At 45.3% G+C, this 13,945-nt stretch overlaps 1 protein-coding gene across 9 annotated transcripts in view; it reads left to right on the top strand.

Moving 5' to 3' along the window:
• Positions 1-440: 440 nt before the first annotated feature.
• frya (furry homolog a (Drosophila)) overlaps positions 441-13,945 on the top strand; it is a 45,560-nt gene continuing 32,055 nt past the window's right edge. For 4 of the 9 annotated variants that reach the window (XR_009931655.1, XM_062473847.1, XM_062473844.1 and 1 more), the window contains exons 1-2: positions 3,860-4,279; positions 12,729-12,919. Coding sequence is in view for 8 of the 9 variants with exons in the window: in XM_062473847.1 (XP_062329831.1) it covers positions 4,099-4,279; positions 12,729-12,919 (372 nt within the window). In the remaining variant the exon portion in view is untranslated. Of the gene's footprint in view, positions 461-3,859; positions 4,280-7,495; positions 7,715-10,542; positions 10,815-12,728; positions 12,920-13,945 lie in introns of those variants that run through there. The other 5 variants (XM_062473849.1, XM_062473845.1, XM_062473850.1 and 2 more) reach the window with 3 other exon arrangements.

Raw genomic sequence — 13,945 nt, 5'->3', positions numbered from 1 at the left:
GAGGCCAACTTCAAAAGTGTTTGCACAGAGTTGTGTATGACTAAAGGACTGTTTACTTAAGCTGCATCCGTAGTTCATCTTTTGTAATACTGCTTAACGGAACATGACCTGAATTGTTACAATGTATTTTGACTGCATGGCGTTGTATCATTAAGTTATGATTTTATCTATGCAATGTAATCATTTAAGGCTCACAAGTTTCAAGCATGTATTAGGTTGTGCATACCTTCATTATTCAAGAGGGGATAACTGTGCATGACTTTTTCGTTGCTAGGGGTGGAGCTTGTTTCTTCACAGAGCCAAGGCAGCGCTGTTGATGGAGAGCGCAGGCGGCGCGGTGTGGGAGGTGAGTATTTTTGAACAAGTGCATTTGCTGGGGCCGCGCAGAAGCAAGAACTTCGACGACATATCTGCTTTGGAGATGAAGTAGGAAAAAGCAGACGACAATTTTTTAATCAAGGTATCTTTACTTAATGATTTATCTTATCGCAATGTAAGTGTCCTTGATTGCGTGGCCGGCGCATAGATGATAAAATAGCCTAATGGACAACTTAGGTTATAAAAAAGAATGCCCTAGTATCCATCACTAATCGGTCGCAGAACGATTATTTAGTCTATTTTTTTATATACATTATGCCTAAACTGTAAACTATTTTTCAACCTTAATAACCGAAATTGTCTTTACAATTATTTAGACGTTGAATGGTTCAGTCAATAATTGAATTCCAAGTAGGCTATGCGTAGGCCTTTCCTTTGGGGAAGTATATGGATCACTGTTTTGACACGGGCCTTACAGTAGCCTATTTAGCTTATTGATCGCTTGCACGTTAAGTTTTTTTTAACCCTATTTAATCCATCAAACTGTTTCTCTCCCAAAGAAAATTATTCCCTAGTCACAAAGTCCATCTCTCTTTCGTTTTGTTTTTAGATACGTTTTCACATTTTACCTCTACCCAAGGTTAATATTTAAACCAGCTTTGGTTCTTTAAACATAGTCCTGTAAATAGTTTTGGTGTCCTTACTGTCAGTTTCGAGATTAAGTAAATTCCCTATTTTCATCCTGCATTTTAGAAACTTGTTTTCTTTGGTCATACCCATTCCTTGGCCGAGCCTGCTCTAGGAAATATAAGAACAGTTATCTGAGGCCACATCTACTCCAAGCCTGCAATTTGAAAATACTGATTTGCCCCAGACTATTAAAAGGCTGATCCCATCCAGCCAGACCATAGTTGACCTTTAATATATCTTCATGTGGGTCTAGTACTATGCTGATTTCCATGGCTGTCCTGATCCAGCGACAGGTGATGCTCTTTTCCTGACAGCAAGATAATGGGAGCCAGTTGACCATATCTATGCACTGTGCATGGTAACATAATAGCCTGGCGGTAACAGGATCTGTGTGGCGTGCACCTTAGTGCTGATAGCTGTGCCAGGTGTGGCACAGGTCATTTTCCACAGTCACAGTGGATGGACTGTGGAACCCTCCCCCAACTGGTAATAAGCCTGCTAGAGTGAGGGGACAGGTGCACTGTGAGCTCCAGGCTGCTCCGCTGAATGGGACTATTGTTCAGCCTATTGAATACAGCCGTTATCGGTCTCATTAGTGGTACTATATAGGCTACTTGGCACTATTCCTTCATGCCCCCTGCCAGTATATGCCCACGTTGTGCTGTCGAACTTCTGAAACGACAGCTCAGTCATTAGAAGGAATGTTTGTGTGTGTACTCCAGATTAGGTTGTCATTGTTCAGTCATCATCAGATGAGGTTGTTTCACAGCGTGTGTGTGTACAGATGACATGGTTTCAGTGTTACTTTATGCCCTTCCTTCAGTAAGATCGTTAACATGGGGCATCTTGTCCTACATTGTCTTAGTGATTTGCAACAGGTGCTTAGGCCTCACTCTAGTTTCCTTATTTCTTGCTTTCCACTTGTTTATGAAGATTCCAGCTGCATAGCTGAAATGACCCAGCAAACTTATACTAATATTACATCTGTAATGATCTTAAATTAGTTTGTGCTAACATTAGATCTGTATCAATTATTCATATGACACTCTTCTGCCTGTGCAAGTCCAGATACCTCTCACTATGGTAACAGAGTTGAGTGTCTGCCTGTGGGTGTTTCTTTCCCAGTCTGTTCTGAATGTCAGTTCTCACTGCCAGGCTGTTATGACTGTTCTCACTGTCAGGCTGTTCTGACTGCCAGGCTGTTCTGACCGCCACACTGTTCTGACTGTTCTGATTGTTCTGAATCCCTGTCTGTTCTGACTCCCAGACTGTTCAAGAAATATTGAAGTGAAGGATTAGACCTTTTGAAATTCTGGTTTCTTTGGTATCCAGCTTCACATACCTCAGTTGAATTGTATGTTTACAATTCCCCACTGTTTGTGTTTTATAAGTGGTAGCCTTTGCTCTTAACAGATATGAATAACCAATAACTTTTTGTGTATGAGAAGCTGGGTAATCATATCACGTTCTGGTCTGTGTTTTTCCTTCTTGCCAGTAGAGGGTGCTCTAGGACCACAACAATCCATAAGAAATAGCTGAATTCAATAGTCGTGTAGGTCAAAGCTCTCTGGTGCACAACCCCCGCTTTGCTGTTTTCCAGAAACACTACTGCTCAAAGACTGTTAGGGTTGTTTGACACCCAAAAACAGATCAATAAACATTCAAGCGTTAGATTTTGGGGGCTTATATATCAGGCCTAGATTTAGGCGCTTCTTCTAGTATCCCAATTTGCTAATTTGAACATATAAATCTTGACAGTGTTGAATTAGAATCACCTGCACCAAGTGGCTTCTGGTGTTTGTCACCCAAAAGTAGTTTTCCAAATAGGTCTGTAAACATTAATTCTGTTTTTTCCACTCCTAATTATAGTACCATTTAGATACGGTCCTCATGCTTCCTGCTTATTTGAACATGCAAACAGGGACACAAAGTAGAATAAACAAGATGGGAGATATAAAGAAAGTAAACATAAATGTAAACCATGTATAAGAAATACTGTGAAGTTGTGGATTTGAAAACTTTACTGGGTACATTTAAGGAAAGAGAACCAGTTTGTGTATTCCATTGTGCTTGTTTGTTTATTTACTTGGTATTGTTTAAATAAACTCAGGAACACATGACTATTTAGGGTGATGTTTCTTTTTTTTAATGTTTCACAAAATGTCCTTTAAATTTTTCCTGCTTACGAAGACAGAGAGAATAGACTGGTTTTCCATAGCTAAATGTGCCTAGTGGTTTTTTTTGTTATAGAAAACGCCTTCGAGGATACAGTCTGTTTGTACTGCTGATGTCGGTCAGTCTGGGAAAACTGTTCATGTAGGTGTGTCCGGTTTACACGTTGTTTTATTGGAGGACTTGAAAATGATCAGTGCTATGCATACGCAGGCTACTCCCAGAACATCTCATTGTATTAAACTAGTCCTGCAATTGGCTTGTTCACTTTCAGTGTGTGGCGATAACAGACACTGTAGCTGTTAGCCTCCACCAATACGGAGAGTCTTGACAACTAACGAAAACATGAGGAATAGTTGATGCATGTCAGTAGTGTCTGCTCTCCCCTGGGCTCTCTATAGTCTGATGTATGGGTGGATGAAAAAGCTTCTGATCAATTACAGAACTTTCCTGAAAGGAAGCTGTAAGAAGTATGCTACACTCATAAACACTGTTTGTGCATTGTTACATCCTGGACATGAAAGGTTCTGTTGTGTTCCAGTTCTTCTTGGCCATGTTACCGTGTTATACTGTTTCTTTGTAGTGTTCTGCCCCTCTCTCTCTCCCTCTCTCCTCTGCTCTGGTAAGAGGAGGGGCTGCCTGGTAATCCTACACCTGCCCCATTCACGCTTGGTACTGTAACTTGCAAAACTGCCCTGACAAGTGCAGGAGATAAACCATACGAATGTACTGGAGCTAGCTGCTGTATGTCCTCTGTAGACATCGCCTCAGAGGCAGGGTGAGAACAAAAAAACTGAGGACTTGGGAGGAGGAAAGGAAGGGAAAAAATAGAAAAACCTGCACTTTCAATGTTGCCTCAGAAGAAGGCTTGAATTTCTGTGCTGAACTTCGGAGCTGTGGGCTCCTCACCATCCAGCCATGTCTTTGGATGAGAGTATTCTGAGAGACATAGTGGAGAGAGAGACGGGTTGTTCTGAGGGGCAGGATGAGGTGGTCATGGGGCGCATCGCCAGCTTACCTCTGGACCTCTTCCCATCCAGGGACTTCCGAGGGAAATTCAAAAAGATGCGCCACAAGAAGAGACCCACAATTCTTGAAAGTAGGTACAGTAGATACCTTACGCTGTGAGTAATGTCCAAGTGTTTGAGTTGTATCTGCTGTTTGATTTAGATTTAATGGGATTTGTATTCACCCCAAAAATGTGTCTGTATGAAATGCACAGTAACATATGAAATGGACACATTTCAACTACTACTGCCATCCTTCTGTGAAATACCTCACTCTTTTCAAATATTTCTCATGGTCACCTCAAGAATCTATTTAAGTGTTTCTTAGGCACTCTCATTAAAAAGTGGGTTTGTCTGTGGAGATTATCTAATAATGGTAACTTAAACGCTCAGATGCTGCTGTGTATTTTTTGTCCAGATTTTTGCGAACTGGATATGCACCTCTACTGAATGTTGGATTCAGTAGAGGTGAATGTCAGGAGAAAGAGAGAGAGAGTGAAAGAGGCCAGGCCAGGAGAGAGATACAGTGAGTGAAAGAGGCCATGCAGGGCAGGGGAGAGAGACCAAGACAGAGGTAGAAGTCTGATACCACAGGGATGGTTGAACTGGGCAGACATGCCTCACATTCCTCACCTCCATCAGAGCTTGAAAATACTTTTAATAAGCACTTAATGGGCCCTCTCCCTCTCCCACTCAAGCCTGGTCATAAACAATGTTTACCTCCCCTTCAGTAATTAAGGCTGTCTGTCTCAGCATAGCTGTGCTGGGGCAGCCCTTCATCAGAGCTTCTTATAAGTATAATACGTGAACTAGCTGACATGATGATTCAGAAGAATGTGCTGTTGTCAGGTATTGCAGGCACCTCAACGTCACTGTTCCTACTCTCACATATTCTCGATCAACCTGTCCGTCTCCTACAGCTAGCCCTGAAGCAAGCTGATATTAGCTTGGCCCCTGCTCGTCGTCAGGCGAGGTGCCACGTTGTAAACACTGTATTTGGTTCCCTGAGGCAGATTGACAGAGGGTCAGACTTGTGTTGTGATGTTTGATTGTAAACATGTAACAGGCATCCCGTGGGTGATGGAAGGTAGGGGTGTTCTCCAGCGCCTGCCTGATGGGCAGACCCATTAAACAAGCTGTCACTCCTTCGGAAATAGCCAGAGTTAAAGAGGCAGAACAGCTCGTCAGGGTAGGAACCGAACGTCCATTCTGCTATGCAAAGGGAAAAGTGGAAGCTCTACATTAGAGATGTCACAGTGGAAGAGATATAATGGTATGTAAAGTTTTTAGTTAAATTAAGTGCATTGGCTACATGTTTATTGAGCAATGAGTTGCATTTGCTTAGTAATGTGAACACATTGAGCTCCTCTAATAGGTCTGTGTGTTTCAGTCTCTCAGGCTCCACTTAAGCCCTTTCCTGTTTAATGCCCCCCCCCCCTCCTCTTTCTCTCTTTCTCTGTGAAACTGTTCCACTGGGGAATCACATAATCATCTGGCCCATCGAGCCGCCCCTGCAGCAGGTCGCTCCAAGATGGGCATATTGAAACAGATTAATATGGCTGCTAATGTTATTTCAGCAGAACTGATGCCGAACCTTGCATATTAAACGCATTCTGTCATGGTGTGGCAACATGTAAAGCTACCCTGTTGATTTGCTTTGCAAATTTGTGTTTGCGCAGTTTGTGACGTCCTTGTTCAAAGAAGCAGCACGGCCACACTGGGTACCAGTGTGCTTTCAGCATTATGTGGATGGGCTTGTTGTGCCAAGTACATTCACGTAAATGTTCAGCTTTGCCACCAGAGTAGTGAAAGCTGTGCCATTCCTACATCACCACTCCATCATTATCACAATGAATGTAAAGGCAATCACATTGACACCATTAAAGCAGCCCGACTGTGCTGCTTGGAATACTGATGCCCTGTCCTCTGGTAGGGCATGACCAGCATGTGGAACAACATTATGTAATGAAGGTCAAGTGGCCATGGCTAGATGGACTGACAGAGGACCTGAGGGGATTAGCATAGAAGAGAGGGGATTTGAAGGTGTGTTTCATTCCTGCGCATGCTTGAAATGGCATGTTTTTTTCACCGCAAAAACAAAACACTTGTGTTTTCGGGGGGGGGGGGGGGGGGGTGGAATTCACATACAAACGTAGGCCTTGTGTTTTCTTGCTGGTTTGGATCACATTGTCCATATGTTGGAACTGATTTTCAAGATCCTCGCCCTCCTTTAAAACAACCGTAAAAGTGAACAGAAGGTGTCTAATGTGCAACCTTTCTGTGTGCGAGTTGGTGTGTGTGCTGTGTTTGCTGTTGGTGTGTGAGTTGTGTATGTTGTGGGGAACTGTTCCATGGGCCCTGATTGGATGCTGTGTCTCTGTAGAGAGGCTCAGTGGTGTTCTAGTCCCTCTGAGCCTCATCTCTGCTCACACAGACATGCTCTCCTAGGTCACTCATTTCAGCCTTTATTACATTTGTCAGACTTTGACACAAGGTTACCTTTCACATGCCTTCTGTGTAGTCATCCCTCTCCCACTGTTCTCTCATCCACCAGCCTTTCTGTTTGTCGGTCAGTCTGTCTGTCTCATTCTTTCTGTTTCTCTCCCTCTCCCTCGCTTTAATTGATTAATACATTTGCCTGTTTTCCCATATTGAACCTCACAAATCAGGTGATGCCCTTCTGCACAACAAAAACAAGACAGACACAGGGTGGAAACCTCCCTCAATACTATTGAGTCCCTTGACACAAAGCATTTCTCCAAGTGACACAGCACAAATTTCCTGCTGGCAACAAAATCAATTCCAAACCGGTGTGCCGCTCTGTCTGACCGATCCCTTCTACACATTCTGGGAAAACTCTTTAATCTCAGGAACACGGAGATCAACAGATCAGAGGTTTCTCCCTCTTCTCATCTGCTCCCGGCTGCTCTTGCTGTGAGCTCCGGCTCGCCCTGCCCCACTCCTCCTCCCCCGGGCTCCGAGGTGGCTGCTCATCTCGCCAGAGATGCTCCTAGTCAGAGTCAGGCTCCAATACAGAGGAGCCCTGCACACAGACAGACAGCAGTTATTATTAACCGCTTCTCACTAAGAGGATTGCATCCTGTACTCCCAGTCTCCACGTAGTTATTTAAAGGCAGCTTGTGTCGCCGCCCACTGCCTTCCACGGCTTTAGAGCAACAGAGAGGCAGCGGGAGAGTGCGGAGAGAAAACGAGAGAGGGAAAGAGAGGGAGAGGGAGGGAGAGAGAGGGAGGGAGAGCTGACAGCCAGGGACACAGAGGGAGGAGGAGGGGTCGAGCAGTGTCTGTGTTTTCCCTCGTCCTCATCAGCACGGCCACACAGCAGAGTGTGCATCATAGCGAGGTGACAGCAGCTCTACCTGCTGGTCCCAGGTCAGCTGCTGGCTCGGTTCTGCTCCGGGAGCACCACAACCAGAGGTAGTCCCAGTCAGCCGCAGCCATGGCCAGCCAACAAGACTCGGGCTTCTTTGAGATCAGCATCAAGTCTTTGCTGAAATCCTGGAGTGGCAGTGAGTACTCAAGACATGTGCTTGTTTACTGTTTACCTTACCTCATCCGGCTACTTCGACTGCAGTCTTAGAGGAGGGAGGACCGTTACCAAGGTCCTCCTGCTGCTCATACACATGCCTCCAGCGTGGTCTGGTGTGGTTCTAGTGCTTTCTCTTTATATGGGTTTGTCATAGATTCTAAATAGCTCCCATTACGTGCTGGGTCACTGTAATAGGATTAGAGGAGGTTCAGCTTGGTTGCATGTACTGTGCTGTCCAGCTCAATCTCTCTGACTTCCACTCCCAGAAAGGCTTTATAGATGGAATACTTTATGTGACGTCATAACTCTGCTTTATGTAAGTTTGGAAAGCTTAGTGTTGCAAGTTGTAGCATCATCTGAAGCGTTGGGGGTGTTCAGGAGAGGACACGAGCAAATACTGCAGTCACAATAATGTGACAGTGTACAATTTTCTCATAATGGTTATAATACTTTACATGCCACTGTGTAATATCTTTATATTGGTAGTCCTCCCTTGTAAGATAATGAGATGTCACCACTTGGCTATGCTTTCACCTTGAGTCATTGATTATTCAACCTCATTATTCTCCTCCCAGAATACAGCATGTTTGTAAACAAGTCACAATGCAGTGAATCAGAGATGACAGCAAAGTGACAGTGACAGCTTCGTGACAGCTCTTTAACTGCTGTTTAAATGTGGGATCTCAGAGAACAGCAAATAGCTGTGTGTTTGGGAATGGACAGCTGAGGGTTGACATTGTCATGCTCTGTATGGGGCGAGGGTTGAAAGCCCAGCCTGCACGGCTGATCGTCCTGATAGTGTGTGGTGAGGCCAAGGTGCATGCAGGGAAAGATCCTTCAGGGGCTTGTTTCTGCTCCGTGTCCAGCTTGGTGTGGATAGCGAGGCATCGCATCTTGTTTTCCTTTTCTGACTGCCTCACTCCACCAATCATGGCCTGAGGATGGCCCTCTCCTAGCCAATCAGAGAGCATGAGCAGCTGCAAGGAAAGCTTGTGGACTGGGATGTAAACTGAGAAGAAACATCAGTACATCAACCCCTCCCCCCCGTACATCGCTTTGTGTGCCGGCTAAATGAACACATTAAAAAGTATTCACGACTAGTTTCTCTTGAATCCTAACAGTCTACTTTACTCCCGGGTAAAGGAGAGGCTGCAGAAAGAGCTGCACAGTCTGACTTCTACCTGTCACACCCACAGACCTGTTTCAGAAGGGGTTTGCATCGATGGTCTGCACTCTCTCCCACAGCAAGCAGCAGTTTCCAGCATGATGTCAGACTGCTAAAACAGGACTGTTGTTCAGTAGCTGGAGACTGCTGTTTTAATCTGCTTTAATCAGTCCCTCTGCACTCAGCACACTATCTCATCATCCAAATGTATTTTGAGACATTTTAACCTAGAACTTGAGGCTTGTCATAATGTGAGTCGGTAATAGAATGTTGTTGTCCCCTTCTCTCTCTTTGCCCTCACATCCTGATGGCCTAGTTGGTTCCTGTGAGGGTTTCCCACAGCACCTTTTTGTTACTTTTCATTCACATTTGCTGCTGTCCTTGTTAACATTTTGATGGTCTGCCAGTACCTGGGTATCAGGCCACCCCTCACAAGACTGCTTAAAACAGTCTCATGATCTTATTATGCACACACAACCACTGTATATGTGTATGGGGAACGGGGGTATGTGTGTGTGTGTTTTTGTGTGTGTGTGTGTGTGTGAGAGAGAGAGAGAGAGAGAGAGAGAGAGAGAGAGAGAGAGAGAGAGAGAGAGAGAGAGAGAGAGAGAGAGAGAGAGAGAGAGAGAGAGAAAGAGAGAGAGAGAGAGAGAGAGAGAGAGAGTGAGAGAGAGAGAGAGAGAGAGAGAGAGAGAGAGAGAGAGAGATGCGTTGTTATCTTGGCTGTATTGTCCTCTAGGGAACACCACCATGCTCAGAGAGTTTGGAGTGATGATGTAATGCTCACTGTGCCTGAGCAAGGCTCTTGTTTGTCGAGTCACATGTAGCATCTCAGCTTGCGCCCAGCGCTACAGAAAGGACTGCAAGCCACACTGGGGGCTTTCTTCTCCTCCCACGCAACATGAGACCCATTAAGTCAAATGAGATAAATGTGGAGAAGGAGTCTCATTTTACCCTCTCATGATTTATTTTACACTCTGCCTCATTTTTTATTTAACCGCTGTTAAGTCAAAATGTGTTTAGACAATTTGCCCTCAGCACTAGATGTTCTATGGGCAGTGTTTATCAGCATTTTTCACTGTGCATAGTAAAAAGGGACCTGTTTTATAGTAAAGATCTTGTACTGTATGGTGTTCAATAAGATATAGTTAAACAGGACTATGTTGTTGCTTCTGCCTTAGTTAGACAGGACTGTGCTGCTGCCTTAGTTAGACAGGACTGTGCTGCTGCCTTAGTTAGACAGGACTGTGCTGCTGCCTTAGTTAGACAGGACTGTGCTGCTGCCTTAGTTAGACAGGACTGTGCTGCTGCCTTAGTTAGACAGGACTGTGCTGCTGCCTTAGTTAGACAGGACTGTGCTGCTGCCTTAGTTAGACAGGACTGTGCTGCTTGCACATCCTGACTGAGATCTGGTGTTTTCAGTCTGCTACCCAAGATCTCCTGCTCCAGCACCATGAGGTAGGGAGAGGGAGGGCTGGTGGGTCAGTATAGTGTGTTCCCCTGGATAAATATAGTCACACAACTATGCCACCGTAGCATGTTAGACCTCGTCACCGCTCCGTGCCTCAGCTAAAAATTCCTGCCTGACCTTCAGTCTTGGAAGGCAGGGCTAGATCATAAGGCAGCAGAGAGCCACAGCAGAAACAGTACTGGGAGACTGCTAGAGAAGACGTTTCCCTGGACTACACCACACACAAGCCTGCCCTTTTAAACAGAGCCGCTGTGGGGCTGGACAGCATGGAGGGTGTTCCCAGGAGGACCAACCCAAGGGACACGCAGGAGATGGTCGTCAGCAGGTCGTACTAGTGTTCATTAGTCAGAGTAACCGTGGACACCGTTGCTTCCTTCCCCACTATGGACGCTACGGCCGTGTGCTGGAGCAAGGCCAGTGTTATCAGCTTCATCAAGGGCCTGGGTAGGTGATGGGGCTGCTGGTGGGACTGGTGGGTTGGGGAAGGTGATGGGGCTGTTTGTGGTGGTGGAGGGCTCAGATAGCGTGGGCTCAGATCACCAAGCCAGGCACACATGCCGGGAATTCCTCATAGGGCATATTAAAAATGTTTGTGGTGTTGCATAGAGAGAAGGGACAGAGGGAGTAGACCTGCATGGGGCTGCCAGCCCCCTGCCCTGGCCCCCTGCCCTGGGCCCCTGCCCTGGGCCCCCTGCCCCGGGCCCCCTGTCCTGTCCCCCCTCCCCACTCTGCCCCCTCTGCAGGACCAGGTCTACTACACCTCCAGACTGCATACCTGGGAACAAGTTTGAATGCCTATACTTTCAAGGGGTTAAATCTAGTCTCTTGTTGTCTTGGTTGTTTAGCTTTACCATTTATGTGCACTGACAAAAAAAGAGCACTGTAAAAGCATTGACAGGTTGTGCATAGTGCTTGTCTGGCTATTCTGACACCCCCACCCTCTCACCTCAAGCTGTATTGATGTTGCTGTTGTCAGTCTCTCCAAAAGACTGCAGGGGTCATTACATTTACTGGATTGTGAAGACATATTTTGGGTAGACAGATTTTGGGGTATTTAGGAATTTGATCTTTATTTTAGTATTGCAAATTGCTGCGAAGTTTAATTAAATTCAGTTACCCTTGTTAGTCTGTTCTAGTTATTACTTAGAGGCTTACGAAGAGGGTCTTGCATTCCTACACATACATGATAGAGGCTGTTTAGAGCGTTGGATGCTAGCAGATCCTGGCTGGCCAGGCAGTGCGAGGACGTGCATGACAGATGCAAGCTGCAGTGTCATGTACGCTAGATGAGTGGATGGCTCAGATCATATACTGGCTCTAGTTGTCACAGATGCAAAGCGGCTCCAACACTAGTCAACCACCCTTCAACACGTAACTGACTGAGAGATGAGCTGTCTCTGTCTACCCGAGAATGCAGCCTCCATGCTGAGGTATCTAGCACACACAGGTTACAGGTTTTATTTGAAGGTCACACCTTGGAATTTTACTTCTACTGAACTTGCAGCTGGAAACACGATGTTTGGCTGTGTTTATCTGCAGTAGCATAGTAACCACATAGTTCAGATGAAAAGGAGTGATGTATTGTGATGTATTGCACTAAGAAACATGAAGTTAATGCTAGGGGCTTCTTTTTAGCGTGTACTTTATCTTAGTAGGAAGGGTTAACAAGCCTGCACCCTGAGGCCTTTTAATTCTTCTTAAGAGTGATGTTTGAAATGTGAGTCACAGTAGCTGTAATTGCTTCTGACATAAACAGTACAGGCCATGTATCACACACACCGACACACACACACACACACACACACACACACACACACACACACACACACACACACACACACACACACACACACTAAGACTAAGCTCTAGTAGAGACATTAACTGGGGAAATTAGTCCAGTCGGGCTGTTGGAGAATGTCCCTGAATATTTTACAAAGCAAATTTTACAGTTCACTGAATTTGAAGTACAGCTTTGGTTGAGGCCATTTACACAAAGTGAGAGTTTCACACTACTAACTAGGCATTTATACACATTCTCTGGGTATTTTGGGCTGTTTTCTATTTGAAACGTGGATGCTGAGGTAAATATTAACCTGAGATGAAGTCAGTGGTTTTCTGCGGTGACATTCAGAATTGAGGAGTAATGAGAACCGATGCTGCATCACCCAGCACAGAACAGCTGTGCGTGATAGGGAAAACAGTCAGCATGTTTGGGGACACTCTAAAGTAATACATTGCCTCTTTTTAGTTCCAAAGACCAAAATACAGGCAAGAATAAATGAATATACAAACCTATTACTCATTCCCCCTGGCACCCGCACCCATTTCTACGTTTCATTTTCTTACTGTTCTTTCCAGCCTCTCCAGTGGGGTTAGGGTACAGCAAGCCCCCCATTCCTCCAGTGTGCTGCACCCAGGCCCCTCCAGCCATGATGCCCATCAGCATCGACCCAGAGAGCCGACCGGGGGAGTACGTCCTCAAGAGCCTTTTCGCCAACTTCACCACGCAATCGGAGCGCAAAATACGCATCATCATGGCTGAGCCTTTGGTGAGTGACGAATACAAAACAATATCTGTCATAAAGCATGTCGTTGACAGACAGATGTTTTTCAATCTTTTAGTTCGTAAACCGAATGATGTGATTATGAAATACTGGGAGTTACCATAAACATTTCGATCCTTAGAGAGTGAGCTGAAGGGGGAGTGGAGGTGACAGGGGGAGGGAGAGCCATGTCATGTATGTTCCCCACAGGACGGTGAAGCAGGAGGAGGCCTCGAGGAGACAGGCTATAGTTCTGCCACCTTCTATATCAACGGAAGCATTCTCACTGAACCCACCTGTGTGTTTCAGTGTACTGGAGGAGGTGTAGTTGTGCTGCTGTGTATGTTGGGTCTTTAGCACGCTGCCTCCTCACTCTGCCCACACATGTCCAGACATGTGACACAAACTGATTCTGTTGCTCCCATTTTTAGTCAAAGGCCCCCCAAAAAAGTATTGTGTTCACCAGGAAACCCCTCAGTCCTTTACTCTTCCCTGTGACAAATGACTAAGGGCCAGAGGCTCTCCTCTGGGTTTAAAGTATTAGGTTGAAAAGAAGGTTAAATATCGTGTCATGTCTAATTGTTGTCAGGCCATGTCCTGTCTGTATTGACAGTACTGTTAGCACATCTCCACTCACCCCACCCTGGCCTGCAGGGCAGAGGTCCTGTTTTCACTCAGGCTGCTCTACATGCTCCCGAGCTATAGGTATGTCCTTACTGTGTCTCCCTGCAATAACTCTGCAAAGCAGGGTTTCAAAGCAGCAACATGCAGTTTTCATACCTATAATTTTCGACAATCAATGCAATCAATAACAGTCTATATGTTTCTACTCTTCCACTGCTGTGTAAAATGAAGTTAAATATTGCATAATGGTTGTTCGAAATAGCTATTTCACTTTGCATGTTGTGAGGACTATTACAGATATACTGTAGATTCTTTTGCAATGTGAAAGGGATCATATGGATATAATCTTGTCTGGATAGAGAAGTTGAGAGCTATGTCACAGTGTGAAAGCCGAACCTGCTAACCCAT

This window comes from Osmerus eperlanus, chromosome 11 (assembly GCF_963692335.1).
Source record: "Osmerus eperlanus chromosome 11, fOsmEpe2.1, whole genome shotgun sequence".
NCBI lineage: Eukaryota > Metazoa > Chordata > Actinopteri > Osmeriformes > Osmeridae > Osmerus > Osmerus eperlanus.
This window is presented reverse-complemented; position numbering and strand designations above follow the sequence as displayed.